Raw genomic sequence first — 16,111 nt, forward strand, 5'->3', positions numbered from 1 at the left:
TAGATCCACTGTCATTCAGCTAAACTGCAATATACTACTAAAGGGAAAAAAATCCAGCCTATTTAGTTTTGTGTAAAACCTTTGTCTAAATGTGTGGTGTTTAATACAGAAGTGCAATGAAATAGCTGGGTCTGAGTCAACGGAGCATGCGGAAGTAAGTAGATGTGCAGGTTGCAGAATTGTGCTGCATACTCAGAATGCTGTGATGGATCTAAATGATGTGTCCTCTGCAGCCCAGGCATCGCTGGGGAGGTCAGGGATTGAATTACAGCTCCTATCGATTATTGTTCCCACCACTGCCCTTCAGAGAGGCCAGCACAGGAAATGCATCCTCCACCCCATGGGCTCCGGGGAGGAGCAGCTGCTCTATACTGTCTGCAGCCAGGATGGCTAACTGTCAGTCACTGCTCCTACTTTGTGAATGAAGCTTAAGTAACCTGCCTTGATTGTGCATTTAGTTGAGATTATTTGATCAGTGAGGACTTTATTCCAGGAAGTGAGTTATAATGGTGTTTATTTGAAGTTCTCGGTTTACGTCAGCTCCATCGGACAGTAGCTTTTAGCTCTAGTGTTCCCAGAGAGACGGTGTGGTCAGTCCTGCATTCCTTAAACAATAAAGCTGGTTTACAGAAAACAATGTTTGCAGAGAGCTCTGATTGTTTTATGTTGACTCGTTTGTCGATTACAATAATATTAACCCAGATGTTGTTTTTAAACAGGATTTGACCATGAGTTCTTCTGTTGTCCTCCCACTACATGAACTTAGAGCCAAGGCATGTAAAGGGAGCACATTTAGTAAGTTATATTTGAAAACAGTCAAACTTGACTGATCCCTAAAACTATTCAGCTATCCACCCTCTGTGCTGTTACTTACTGCATTTGTGTCAGATAGAAAAAGGGTGGACCAAAGATTAAAAAACAAAAACAAAAAAAACCCCACAGGTGGAGTCCTTCTGTGTTGCATGTTGCCCCTGTGCATGCTTGGGTTTGGGGGTTTTTTTTGTTTTGTTTTTTTCCCATTGAAAATGCGGTCGGCTCATGTTTCCTGACATGACCCAGAACTCTCACAAAAGAAATTCTTAATCTCAAGAGTTTCATTTCCTCATTAAATTAACTAATTTAAGGCTACAAGTAATCTAGTGACATCTTAACAAAATAACCCCAAAACATATTTTACTTCATTACTTAGAAAACTGTCTGATATTTTGAAACATCCTGCTATGTTCCTAAATTGTCTTTGAATTGTGCAACAGCAAGCTGTTCCCCTTCTCATTCAGGATCAGACTCTGCTTCACAGACTTCTATATATGGCTTTACATCTCCAGTTGTGGCCATTAGTCACAGTAAAGCTGCTGCATGAGTGTAATCCTGGGGATTTTTAGGTTAGTAAATTAGACACATACGTAATACTTTGACATTTGGGGAAATGCAGTTGGTCAGATTTGAACAGACAGACGGGGCAGTATCTTGCTTTTAATGTAGCTCTAGGAAAGATTAAACATGACTCATAGAAGTTCCGATTTAAGGCTTAAAATAAAACAGTGTGATTGCTGCAAATTTGCAGTGGTACTGTAAACAATCTGTTTGTGTATTACAAGGCAGAGTTTCACAGTGGAAGCCTGCGTCGGGGTAGCACCAGCCAGGGCTTGACAAAGCATCTGCTTGTGTTGTTTGTTTGCAATGAGCTCTGCCTCACTTTGCATAACTTGTGTAGTGGAGGACATGTGACGGAGGGAGAGACTGAGGGCGAGCGAGAAATGAAGACTAAACTAAAAGAAGACAAAGAACATTTGTCTTTTGCAGCTTTCCCACTGCTTTTCCCTTCACAATATTTTGGTAACAAACTTAATCCTGTGCTTGACTACAAATTGCTTGATGTCATGTGGATCAGCATTAAAGTCTCTGCCAGGGCAGGAATAACTAGCGTCAGTGCAAGATTAAAATATCAGCTGAATCGTGTGCGTGTGTCTTTCACATTCACACAAAAACAATGGGCTGTTTTCTTACTAATGGGGTGTGTTGTGTGTTTGTGTATCATTCTGTGTGTTACTATGCCTGGTAGCTTTCAGACAGGGCAGTGATGTAATGCCCATGATTCCTGTGGGTGTGAGCAGTTAGCTTAGCAAGAAGATTAGTTTCGATCACTATAATGCCAAAGAAAACAGGTAGCAAGTCATCTATCCATCTCACTTGACTGTAGTGAGTTGCATTAACATACTCCTATTACGTCATATATATTCCTGTTTTAAAAAGTGAAATATACATTTAATACATTTAATTTAGGAACATATTTTTATTATTTTGGTTGACTAGTTAAGGTGTGTTCAATCTATCCTTCCTCTTTCCTTTCCCTCATCCACCTCCCATTCTTTCCTTTCCCTCCTACTGCAGTTTGGAATGACGCATCAGTATTGCTGCGGAGCTTACAGGAAGTATTGCTTTGATAGGCTAGCAGAGAGGCAGCACAGTAGCAGCTCTGACATGCGTATGCATTACTGAACCACGGCCAGGGAACACTCGCAGCATTTTGATGACATCAACCACCCCCACGCACTGCTCCCTCCCTCCCTGTTTGCTGTTGAAACAAGCTCTCTCCATCTCTCTCACTCTGAGAGAAAAGAGCAGGCATCGGTAAAAGAACAAGAGCTCACTCAGAAGAGGAGGGGCTGGCCATGAGCGAACACGGAGGGAGAGAGCTTTTGGGGCAGGAGGAGGAGGGTGGCTGACGGTGCTAGCGGGCTAGGACTGGCACACACACATGCACGCACACACACACATAAACACAGGAAGAGAAGGGGAGAAGGAATATTACCGCACATTGTTAAGACTTCTATCGCGTACTGTTCTGCTGCCGTTTTCCCTCATTTCAGGAACAAAAGTTCTCATGCAGTTGTGTCCTTCGGTTTCTGGATTTTTCTCTGCTGAAATGGGGATGAGGGACTCTGTGGACTGGCAAGTGGGCAGCAGGCTCTTGGGTGGAATACTTCTCTAACTAGCCAGGCTGCGCGCTCTCTCTCTTCTTTCTGATCACTTTTACTTCAGCTAACTGGGTGGCAAAAGCGAAAAAGTGGTAGGGCTTCTTGGGTTTTCCGTCAGCATCTGCTCGCACTGTTCTTCAGGATGCTGCCTTTAACTAGCACCTGTGGAGGCTAGTACTCAGCTCCTACTGGTGGAGTCTGCAAGTTTGATAAGTGCAAGGTGTTTATTTTTGAGAAGAGTGGAATGTTTGGCTTTTGGGAAATAAAGGTGAAAGGAAACCTGTAAAATTTGTGCCTTCTGGGGAAGCTTAACTTTTGGGAGCTACCATGCTGAGCCTGCAGGATTCTGTCTTCTTTGAGATCAGCATCAAATCTCTCCTCAAGTCTTGGAGTAGCAGCTGTGAGTATCTTTCCAAGCTTGCACAAATGTTTACATACCGCACTTACTGCCACCAGACTTATCTGCCACACGCAGCCAGCAGAGCCTGTGCAGCATTGTACATGTCTTTGTGCGTTCCATGTGTGGATTTCTTATATCTCCTTCCCGTATAAGAAAAGTGGCCATTAGTGGAGTTGTCAAGATGACAGATTATGTTTAGTGCAGGTTTAGTCGGCCTTGTTTGATGTGTATGCAAGTGGGTGCAATTAAAGTCTTCATTCAGCAGAGTGCCCTTCTTCCTGCACTCATCATCATTCTGCTGGCTCCTGGATGTCCCAAAGATAATGTTTCTATTGATGAGCATCTACTGATACATAACACAGATGGACATGAAGTATTCCCTCTGTTCTTTTGAAGATCTTGTCTAACTTTCTTTTACTTTTTCTGTATTTATCAACTTGCTATCTGCATTTACTGATTATACATTTTGGACAGATATATTATCAATGTTAATATTGTTATTTCGGCTGGCTGTTGTTAACAGTTTGCGTAACAGTCAATATAGATATAGATGTTTTTTCATTTTTCCCCACGTCTGTGCGAAGGGAACAAAGAAACCTTGTTTTGCAAGTTTATGAAATTGAACTCAAAACACAAGGATTCAAGGACTTCTAAATTTATGAGCCACAACAGCGAATTATCAGCAGCTGACATCAGTGCATGCCACCGGAGTCATCAAAGCAAATTCGCCAATACTAAAATGCGGCTGACGCACCCCTGATTTCAATATCCAAATTACTATGTTAAGCGCTTCCTTAGGAGTGCTCCCCTATCTACTCTGTTCCCCGTCCTCCTAGTTTCGCTATCCTCTTCTTCCTTTCCTCTGGGCCAGCTAATGTTTCTCTACTATTGATCTGTCTTCTGGTTGCCTCCTATTATTAGCTTCCCATGCAGCCCATAATATATCAGGAATCAAAAAGATATTGTCTCTCCAGCGATACAACCTCTGAGCCACTGTTCCTTTTGTCTGAAAGAGGAATAGTTAGACCCTCTTTAAAGGCTTATCTGCTGGGCTCTAATCACCTGACTTATTCTGTTTTGGTTAAAATTTAAATTTAGATTTGTATCATTCAGGTTTGGACTTAAATGATTGATTTGCACATTATTTATCAATTTTTCAGTAGCAGATGCTAAATGGCATTGCCTCTGTTTATATTATCAAATGAGGAAAAGACTGAGACTGATTATAGGGCCGTACACTTTTTTTTAAAAATTGTATATGCTAATATATTACCTGTGTTTCTCTCTGCCACTCACACCCATAGTGGAATTTGTCAGTTTTGATGGCTATAACATTTGTCAATTTTCATGCCGTGTATGCTGTGCATTTTGATATTGTTTCTAGATACGTGCAATGTGGTTACAAAATACTGACTTATTAATTATGTATTTTGATCAGCATGCCAGTTAAATTCATTTTAATTAGTTCTAACAATTTTCGATGCATTAGAATATCACAGTTTTTGATTTATTTATTTTTTTAAATTGTTTTCTTGTTATTGGGAGCCATTTCTGCAAGTCAGGATTCCGTGTATTATGGCAAAGGCATGCTGGCCAAAAAACAAAGAGTGCCAACAAAGAGAAATTTGTGTATTAAGCTTCAGTGAACATGAACAGATGTGCTACACCCCACTTCAATGACTGTATATTTGAGGATTTAGCCAGCCATTTAGATCACTATGTGCCAGAAGATATACAATCTAGTGCTTTTAACATAATTGATGTTTTATTTTGCACAATTTGAGCTAGCTAAGTGAATGTAGAGGTTGGACCTACACTTCATTTCTGTTTGCCATAACCACAACACAAGTTTCTAGGTATTTAATAACCACAGTCATTTTAGTCTACTAGGTAAAAGTTTGCTATTTAAATTTCTAGAATGCAAACTTGTATCAGCAACATCCAAAATGTGTTGAAATTAACTCCCTTTAAAATTATGTATAAAGTTATTTCTAGCTTTTTAGGCGGACGAGAGCTTGTTGAACTTCTATCTTTTGAAATTGTCACAAATGCACTGCAGGAAAAAAGCATTACATCTGTAAAAAGTAGAATGCACAAAGTCTAACTGTTTTCATTGGCTTTGAAAAGAAACATGTCCCCTTTCAAGAGCCTTTCTTTTGTCAACCTTGCATGTTCTCTCTGAGTCTGCATCAGAAGTGCTACAGGTGCTCTTATTCTGTCAGACAGTCTGAAGATTTGCAGGTTAACCAAATAAATGTTCCATGGACCTGAATGTCTTTATACTGGTGACCTGCTCAGTGTTTACCCTGTTCCTCACCCAGTATGTGATGGGAGAGGCGTGAACCCCCTAACCCTGAAACGGATATGTGAGTTATAAAATCGAGGAGAGTGTGGTTGCAGTGATCACAAGACAAATTTTTCATGAAACACATAGCAGTTATTGTTTGACCTTGGTAACTGTTCCCCCCCCCCCCCCCCCCCCCCCCCGCCCCCTTGAAATATGTAAGAATGGTAAACATCCAGCCAGACACATTTGCAGGAAGTCTCAATCCTCTCCCTGAAGGTAGCAAATACTTGAAGATAGGGCTGGGCGATATGGCCTAAAATCCTTATCGTGATATAATTTGAAGCATGTACGGTAATGATATATATTGCGATATATTCTATTTTCCACACTATAAGGCACACTTAAAATCCTTTAATTTTCTCAAAAATCGAGTGTGCCTTATGTATGAATTCTGGTTGTGCTTACTGATGTCGAACCGATTTTGGCGAGCAGAAATCTGTTAAAAAATGTTTTGATGGATTGTCAGCATTACGGCTGCCGTAGTGAGGAGCTTAGCGGAGTAATCTGGGTCCAAAACTCCGTCCGTTTCAGGTCCCAAAGTCAAACGAACACTGAGAGTTAAAAACGGTCTAAATTCTTTAATCTTTAATAAAATCATCAGTGTTGCTGCTTCAGCAGGTGTAACAATTAAGTTTAACATCCAAGCATCCATGAAAACAGAATTTATTAAATTTAACGGAGTTAGAAGTTAACAGGAAGTTAGCTCGCTAGTTTCCACCTAAATCTCTCTGACTGAGAGATTTTTGAAACTAATTAAAACGTACAGCTCTGCTGTCACTTCCAACATAAACGAAGACAGGAAACTAAACAGCAGTGGTGTTTGCAGGGTTACTGAAGTTGGACTACCTGGTATATAATGTTATGCTACGTGATTGCTAGCGACACAGCTATGTTAGCATAACATTAGCACAGTGAAGCTGGGGGATGAACGGCAACTTTTTTTCCACTCGATAAAAGTTAACGTGAGGGATTCTGGTGGTCAGGGACAAATGTAATCGCATAGCAGGATGCTATACACGGGGCAAACTTCAGTCAGGAGAACAACTGAGATTATTCATTCAGGTTAGTTATTAATATATGGCAACAACATGGGAATAGAGCAGCTGCAAGAGAATTCAACATTAATGAATCAATGTTACAGAAGTGGAGGAAGCGCAGTTTTTGGCTTTCCCCATATTTCAAAAGTGCTTCATCTCTTTGCTATCACTCTCGCCCGGCATAATTTGCAGACGATAATGGTTGTAGCCGCTGCGATGCTTTCGACCAAAACAGGCGCAGCTTGATGTCATCAACAACATGCGCTTTCGCGATAGAGCGGTATAGTCAAAATCTTTTTTTTTTTCTTTTCTTTTTTTTTTTATATTAGTAAAATTTACATACAAACAAAATGCACCATATATTACACATTCAGAGAATAAACATTCCTTACATATTAGGAAAAAGAAAATATAAAGATGGGGTCACATAATTTAACAGATTATTAACTCACTAAATCAAAATCTTCCAAAAAGGAAACAAAAAAAGCAGCCTTTTAAGTCAAAGATTTAACCTACAGGTTTAAGTCATTTTTCCAGTAAGCTAGTGTTGGTTTGGTCTTAAGAAAACGACATTTATGTATAAATTGCTTGCACAAGATTAATAACACATTAACACCATAATTAGCTTTCTTTTCTTTCAAAAACACTCCAAACATTATCATATTTAAGGTAAATGGGGTAATTTGAATCCCACTGGAATAAAGCCAGGTATGAAAATCCAACCAAAATATTTGTATAAAATTGCACAAAAAGAATAGATGGTCCAAATCCTCCTCTTCTGTTTCACAAAAAACACAATTATCAGTTTCTATTTTGAATCTATCACCAAGGAGTCTATTTGTCGGGTAAATTTTATATAGTCAAAATCTCTATCGTTGGCCAAATTTATATAGTTTCTATCGTTTATATCGCCCACCCCTACTTGAAGACTTTTATATTTTTAAAAAAAAGTATTTGAAGAATACTTGAAGAATTATAGATTGTATCCCCCAAAAATAATTTGTATTTGAAAATGTGAGTTTATAATGCATTTAACTGGGGCTGTTACCCTTAAACACAGTTGTCTTTCTTGTGTTACTTACTTGGAAATTTACAAGTAAGTAACACAAGATATTGTAAGTATGTGAGGGCACACAGAAATACAAGGCTCTGCAGTAAAACATCTACCTGTTGAGTAAACAACTTTGTTCCATTTATCCCTTTTTAACTACTTTCTACCTTTACTATTATTCATAGCAAAAAGGGCTCCTAAGTTAAATGCATGTATGATGCTTTCTCCATTACAACATCCAGTAATAATTTAATTAAAACACTCAATGAAATCAAAGTTTGGCCTTTAATTGCTGAATATTGCTCATCCATGATGGAACATGTCATTATTGGTTTCTCAATTAATCTCTTTTGAACTGAAGTGTCCTCAGCTTCTGGTGATACATTTATTTTTCCAGTGTATCTTTCAAATTCCCTTTTATTTGGAAGGTATAATGGTGAAGAGTACACCAGTAATAACTTGTTAAAAACTCGGCATGTCGAGACATAATGGCAGAACTGGCACTGCTGCACCACATAAACCCTAGCAGTAAGTCTTTTGTCTCTGTTTCAAAAAAAAAAAAGAAAAAAGGACGCACCCTCAGCTCTGCATTCCAACCGTATGTGTGTGTTTGTGCTGTTGTTGCCAGTGTTCATGAGCAGGCGTTTGGGAGGGCTTTATTTTAACTGTGACAAGGTGGAGCCACTGCTGTAATAGTTGTGTAATCCTGCAGGGTGCTCAATTTCTTAAGCACTTTTTATAGGCCTCACACAACAAAACACGCTGAGCATTTTCTGATGCAGCGTTTTAGCAGAAGCACAACATTTCTCCGTATTAGAAGTGTAACTGCAATACTGTCTAACCCTGAGATCATGATGTTCTTAGAAACTGAGATACCAGAGTTCAGTTACGTAACTCTGGTAGTAAACTAAAGCAGTAAACTAAACTTAAAGTGAGATTCTCCATTAGTTATTAAATATGGAATTGCAGAGCCATCAAGTGTTGAACATTCATTTAAAATAACTCATTTGCATTCAGATGAGATATGGAATATACATGTGGTTCAACGCTACTAATACTACAATATTGTATTGCTTCCCCCCCCTTCTCTCCAGTGATTAACATTTAAACATGCTTTGACAGTTAGACTTGCCAGAAGTGAAATTTGGCTTTGAATGAGAAGTGAAACAGGACTTCGGGGCAAAGGGTGTGACAAAATACTAATAAAGTAATTTATTGTATTGCTTCCTCTTGCAATATGTGATCACTAAATATCCATGTTTTGTTAAAATACTTTAATTGCTTCTTGTAAAAGCAGTGTAAGTTAATGTGAAATCAGCCAGCTTGCAGTGAAGAGCAATAAAGCCAAAGGAGGTAAAAGCTGGAGAGCTCAGAGAGCTGCGGTAATCAAATCAACAATTAGTTCATTCAGTTTACTCACTATCAAAGTTGAATAATAATAGGTACATTAACCACAATGCACTTACTCTTTGGCTTTTACCCTAGTCAAAAACTCTGTTAATAAACTTTCAGTTAGCCTAAATTCTGGAGGAGTTTGTAAACAACCGTATAGTTTGGGGGGTTTTTTTTGTTTGTTTTTCGTTCAATTTCTCTGCTATGATTTGTGCGTTTGTTGGTTTTAGCAGAGAGTCATAGCCTGGCATCCTACTAATGACTGGCATGTCCTAGGGAGAAAGAATGAGAGGGGGGAGCGAAAAGGATGGAGGGGGTAAAGGACGCAACACTGATTGGCTATTAGGAGCTAGCTGTGTTACATCACTGGGGGTGTTGGTGGAGCACAGTAAACAAAGAGGGAAATGTTTGAAAGACTCTCTGTGCTGCTGGACAGCATGACCACAATACATGCTACTACGCTGCCTCTTCTACCTCCCTACTTTCATTTGCACTTAAAAAAGACGATTATTAAGTTTTATAGAGTTGTTGTTTTTTTTTTCTCCCTTTTTTTTTGTAAGAAAACAAAAGTTGAGGACTAAGAAATGCCAAATCCAGTAAGTGTTTAAAATCCAGCCTTGTTTACATCCATGAGTGCTCACGGTCGGTGTCCTGCTATTTTCCTGCCTGCACATTGTTCCATACCTCAAGTTACTCCCACCTTTTAATCCTCTTTTGATCAACCTTAAAGGAATGTGTGTCAGACACATGCATACACACAAACACTGGGAATCTCAGTTCATTGAATGGTGGTTGCAGATTTTGGTTTACAACACATCTCTTTGCACTATGTGATGGAGAGTGGTCCTTCTACTGCATACTGACGTGAACTACATTTGCCTTATATTTTTATCAAGTAAATGATACATGTAACAGTGTAACTTTGTACAGGTAGTCTCTTAGAGGCACAGAAGGTTTGAGATTGATGTTGTTTGAACTTACATCGTATCTAACGTCAGTGGCTCTCTTGGCGTGGATAATATATTTTTACATTTCCGCTTCACTTTTTCCCCGTCAGTGAATTCTCTCCCTCTTATTTACCAGGTAGCTCCAGCACTTCTGTGCAGACCTTTTCTCTGTTGTGGGAGTTTTTGATATAATTAAAATCCTTTACAGAGTCAATCAAGTTTAATTTTCGGATAATTAAGACAGGATAAGTGAGATAAAGTGATTATAGTGCCACATTCTCTCAAAATTTACATCCCACCAGCCAATGAGGATTTTGTTTTGATGGCTTCTCTAACAAACATCTGCAATCGGTGGGAACTTGGCTCATGTGGTTTTATACCAAACCCATAGCAGAACAGGGACTGCTATCACTACTTGCACTTCAAGGTGGAGGAGTTGGTTTCGGTACAAGTAATGAGGAACTCGTTGGCGAGACAGCTCAGTGATGTCTCCCTGTTCTCCTTATAGATTTTCTCTGGAAGTTTTGCTTTTTCTCACCATCAAAATTGTACTGCATTCTTGCAAAAGCAAGTGAATAAATAAATTCTCAATGATTGCAAATGTGACTAAAAGTAGTATGTTTTATTCAGGAGTGTAGTAGTGTTTGGTGGCTGCATAATTTAACATTTTGGTTACCTATGCTGCAGTATAAGAGTAATTTGAAAACTGCTGTCATTATTCTATGACGTGAATCAGCCTGTTAGTGATTTAGCATCAAGATCAGTGGCCATAACCAGGACGAGAAAGAACAAGGGCTTTCTTGGGAGGGAAAGAGGCTAAGGGGCCATTCACTGTCAACTATACACTTAGCAGAGATCATTGAAGACTAGACTGGAAGTTGTGTCCCAGCAGTTGCATAAATTCAAACACCACTATATGTTCCTTTTATAGAGATTGTTAAAACCTTTTGGTTCATTTGATTTTTTTATTTATTTATTTATGTCAGATGGAACATAATTTGAACCTTGAGTAGTGGAGTAAAAACCTTTGTGCTGTGATATTTATTGCTTTTGAGTTTGAGATTTGTGTTTATTTCATCTTATTGTATATAGGATTTGCATTAAGCATGGATACACTTCTATTTTTGCCAGACAGACAAAAATAGAAGTGTATCCATGCTCTAGCTTTTCAGCCATAGCTTAAGACTCTTCTAAAGATTTGCTTATAACATTTGAATAAGAGAACCAAATGTTCTGTGCCACATGCAAACCTGCAGAGTGCCCTGGCTTTTCCAAGTCAAATATGTTTCAGGAAAGATGGTCTACTGAAGGAATCCCGTAAAAATGTGGAGAACACCACTGCACTATCAGATACCACTACAATTTATTTAGTTTTGCCTTAAAGGTCAATATTGTGGTAAATGTATAGCAGGCCATCTGTCTATCTAAGTCACCCCTCTATGATACTTCATAGTTGGTCTTTTTTTTTTTTTTCCAACTTTACCATTACTGGCTTTGTATTTTCAGTATTAACTGTAACTATCTTAATCTCAGTGGTGGCAAATATTTGGAATATACTGATTTTTTTTTTCTCTTTCATATAGAGCTACAAATCTGTATTTAAACAGGTTTGGTGTGCTAATAAAAGTTAAAAAGCAGATGGGTGTAGTGTTAATGAAACATTGGCAGAATTTGCTTATGGACATGTTGTGCTACAAGAGAAGAATTTATACGACCATCACAAAAAAGTAGCTTTCATCCCTCTGTTGAACAAGTCAAGGTAGAGCTAGTCTGACAAATAACTACCCATACAATGATTTTATCATTTCAGCATGTATAAATAAAATGAGCTAGAAAGCATTTTTTGTCGTGGTTTATGAATTTTGCTACCTCTGCGGAAAAAAAGCAAGAGATGGCTACTTAGCTCTTTTCTAGCATTTGTAAAAACATTAGCTAATCTTCTGCTGATACAGCTTCATGTTTATCATACAAATATGAGCCTGCTATCAACAGCCTTATCTAATGTCTTGGCAAGGAAGCAACACAGGGTATTTCCCAATCAGACTATGCCTTAAAGTTGTCGTGTGTAGCCAGTGTGCTCCCTTTGATCACAATAGAGAAGTAGATTCATAAATAAATGTGTAAAGTATAAAAAAGGTATAGTCATTTCTAGGGATAGGTATCGTTTAGGTTTTATCTGATACCAGTACCAAACCGGTACATTTGAAATGGTACCAGTGCTTAAAGAATGGACAACACAAAATTGGTCCAAAAACCTCTCGTTTAGCTGTTTTGTTTTTTTTTTTTGTAAAAAGATAGCAATGTTAGCCTTTTCTGCAGTTATAGGGCATATAAGGTATCACTCTTGGCTGGAAGCAGTGCTTAAACAATGGAAAAAACACTAACTTTGTCCAAAAACCTCTCATGTTTAACTGTTTTCCACTTTTTCTTTGGTCATTTTAGCCTTTTTGGCCAGGGTGAAGGGAGTATCTGCCATCAAACAAGAAGACAGTCGCATGTAACTAGTTTGCTAGTTCACCTTACATGCATTAATGTAATAAAGTGTTTAGCGTACTCAACGTGAATTACACACGAACATCATTAGGCTACTCACGCAGAGAAGAACGGCTAGGTGCCAGGACTCTCCTCTTCGGGTTTTTGGGGGATGTTGCTAACTCCGGTCCGATAACAGGCACCACACCCGCAATAAATGTGCACGGTGTGAGGGCTCGCAGCAAGCTATCAAATACGGCGCATTTCTCGGTTTTGGAAAAAACGCTACACGTCGCCAGGTGTTTCATCAGATTCGAGGTGTTACCTCCTTTGCACAGTATCACAGTATCGGCTCTAAGCACTTGTTGCAGGCTGCTGAGTTTGCATCTTTTGCTGTGAAGTACAGCCAGACTTTGACGCTTCGCCTTGGGCATTTTAAACCTGTAGCTCTGCTCTAAAAGAACGTACGTACCTGGGCTCGCCTACTATCCTTGGAAACGTAAAATGATTGGCTAGAATCTAAAGTGTATCACATCTCAGGGGAAAAAAAGCACCGAAATGAAGCACCGAAATGTGCGCTGCTTTTCAGTCTGGTTACTACTGTTTATGTCAGAACCGATGCCGTCATGGCACCGGATACCGGTACCCATCCCTAGTCATTTCAGACTAATTTAGCAGAAAGAGCTGGTGTGTAATATTCTAGATTTAGAAAACAAAATATTTAGTTGTTTGTTTGTTTTTAAGGATAGATTACAATAACTAATGACATGGCTCTAATAGGAATTATGATTATCCCTGTGTTTGCTTTTTCAGGTGATTTGAACCCATTATGTGCAGTATGAGTTTAGAAAATGAGCTTTCTAAAAACAGACACGATTCAAATGGAAATTGTATGTTTGTTCTAGTCGGCACTGCAATTAGGGCTGAACGATTATGGAAAATAATCTAATTGCGATTTTTTGCCCCAATATTGCGATTGCGATGCGATATGCGATTATTTTTTAAGGTATTTGTCTTCTGTATTATTAAACAAAGACAAGCAATACATCATATAGTATGGCCAATACTATATTACATTAATTTTAAACTGTTCTTTCCTGGAAGACAGACCTCTGTTATGATGACATGAGGTGATGCATGAATTGATGACTGACATTTTTATTTAACTTCTTCAATCACAACAGTATATTTGAACATACACAATAGTTTATTTTTAGCTTACAAACATCTGAGCATAAAGTGCTGACAAGGAACCCTGGTGTAAACATTAAAATGAAAGTCAGTACAATGTGCAGATTGCAGAAATATACATAAAAAAAATCAGTGGCTTTACCACACTCAGTTTTTCGACATCTGTGAACTACTAGACAGTCATTCAATTAAAAAATAATATTAAATAAATAAAACTAATAAATAAAAAATACACACATCTTACTGATCTCTGCAGTCAGTAACATTACACATAAAGTGCAAACATAATAGCAATTGTATAAACACACACACAAACACGCCTTTAAAGTTTAAAGGCGTGAAATTGGACGGTCTAGCCTTCTGATTAGCTAATCAGAAGGCTAGTTCTGATTAGCGTCACCGCTGTCTCGGTGGAGTTTAATAAACTCGGCCGTCTGCTTCTTGCTATCTAAAATATAACCAGACACTGGTGTAAATTCTCGACTGTCTCATACTTCTGTTTAATAAGTTTTCTGTTTGACGTTTAGTCAGCTGTGTGAAAACCAAGGAGGAACCCACCCGGGGGATTAATAAAGTTTTATTTTATCTAATCTAATAACTTTAATCTCAGCCAAACCGATTTACTCACGAACAAACAAAACACTGAAAAAAGCCCAACAATAACATTTTTAGGTTGTCTAAGTGACTTATATATTACGTTTAACCCGAGCAGCGAAACTCCGCGGTGATCTGAAAATGATGTGCCGGGAGTTGTGCCGTTCTCGGCCGCATCAGTAACCCTCGAGCTCCCGGCTAGCTGTCGAGCTGGTGGGTAGCAGACGCCTCTGAAAACGTCGAAGCACTTTTGCAAATATGGGATATCTTGATAAACCGAGCAGATATTTGATGTTTACACAACTACTTTCTCGCCTGAAAATATGTTAAAAGTTTATTTTGTGACCCAGAAAGATTAGTATGAGTAATTTTAAAACTTAGTAGCGGCCGCCATTGCTGGAAACTGGAGTTTGGCTGGGCCGCGCTATGAATTCTGGGATATGGTAGTAATTTGGACAGCCTTCGGCGCGTCGCTGTGACGTAATCGGTCTACAAATGCGGCCTCAGGAGGATGCAGCCCATGAATTGTATAATATAATCGCAGTATAATCGCAGCCTTTGCGGTTAGAAAATTGCACTTGATCATGTCGCGATATTATCGCAAATGCGATATATCGTTCAGCCCTAGCTGCAATTGCTCTCTCATCACTTCAGTCATTTCACCTCTTTAGGAAACGTCTGAGCTTGTGTTTGGATTAGAACGAGCGCATGACCTTGCATTTTTTCCAAGAGTCTTGTTCTTAACATGACCATGCTGCTTTGACTCTCACTGTATTATTTCCTAACCGCTACCCTCTGGCACCTCTGCAGCTTCTGCACCAGTCAGCAGCAGCGTGAGTAGACGCCGTGCACCCTCCTCGGTGACCCCCCTCTCGTGGGAGAAACACAACATCGCCGCCATGTCGAGCATCACCATTGACCCTGAGCTCAAGCCCGGGGAGTTTGTCATCAAGAGTCTATTTGCTGAGTTTGCTGTGCTGGCTGAGAAGAAGATCGAGATGGTGATGGCTGAACCGCTGGTGAGTCCACAGGGGGTAAAGTAGATGTAAAGAAACACAGGAAATGTAATTTAATGCACAACATGTGACGCAATATACTGCTGAGACAGCCTCTTCTGTTTTGCAACCAACTGCCAAGTCTTTAACTGTCAGGCAAATGTTATTGTAAATGAGCAACGGCATTGTTGTACATTTAATGTCTTTTACATTAGGTTGCTGTCAGGTTAATATTTGCAGCCTCAAGTCTTAACTTTGCTGTCAAGAATTTTAGCGTGGTTCACTAGCTGAATAGTGGGCTAAGCAATCTGCTATCATGCTGTTAACAAAAGTATCCCTGCTGGGCTCGTCACACAATAATTCTCGTTCTGTCTCTTTCTCTCCAATACTTTAACAGGAGAAACCCCTGTCCCGTTCCCTCCAGAGAGGAGAAGACTCACAGTTTGACCAGGTCAGTTCAGCCGTAGTAAAGATTATGTCATGCATTTATTATGAGTTTGACGGTTTCATTTCCTACGTGGACAAACAACAGTCACACCTCTGTGTGCGCACTGTGTTTAAAACACCAGCTCTACCCAATCAATGCTTCATTCAATGGTTCGTCTGTCCCTCATCTGTAGCTGGTGCAGGACTCTATACAATAGGCGCGCCTGCTACAGAATGCTTTGTTCAGCACAACACAAAGCCAATGAGGATATGGTGGTATA

The 16,111-nt window shown here is 39.3% G+C and overlaps 1 protein-coding gene across 9 annotated transcripts in view; it reads left to right on the forward strand.

Moving 5' to 3' along the window:
- Positions 1–16,111, forward strand: part of fryl (furry homolog, like) — a 75,466-nt gene that overhangs the window by 17,483 nt on the left and 41,872 nt on the right. For 8 of the 9 annotated variants that reach the window (XM_085447447.1, XM_085447449.1, XM_085447442.1 and 5 more), the window contains 2 exons: positions 15,220–15,428; positions 15,802–15,855. In XM_085447447.1, the coding sequence (XP_085303573.1) occupies positions 15,309–15,428; positions 15,802–15,855 (174 nt within the window). In that variant the 5' untranslated portion in view covers positions 15,220–15,308. Of the gene's footprint in view, positions 1–2,452; positions 3,379–15,219; positions 15,429–15,801; positions 15,856–16,111 lie in introns of those variants that run through there. The other variant, XM_085447446.1, reaches the window with a different exon arrangement.

Source organism: Copadichromis virginalis, linkage group LG23, assembly GCF_057382275.1.
Source record: "Copadichromis virginalis isolate Kocher_CV1m ecotype Utaka linkage group LG23, C_Virginalis_male_GT1.1, whole genome shotgun sequence".
Lineage (NCBI taxonomy): Eukaryota > Metazoa > Chordata > Actinopteri > Cichliformes > Cichlidae > Copadichromis > Copadichromis virginalis.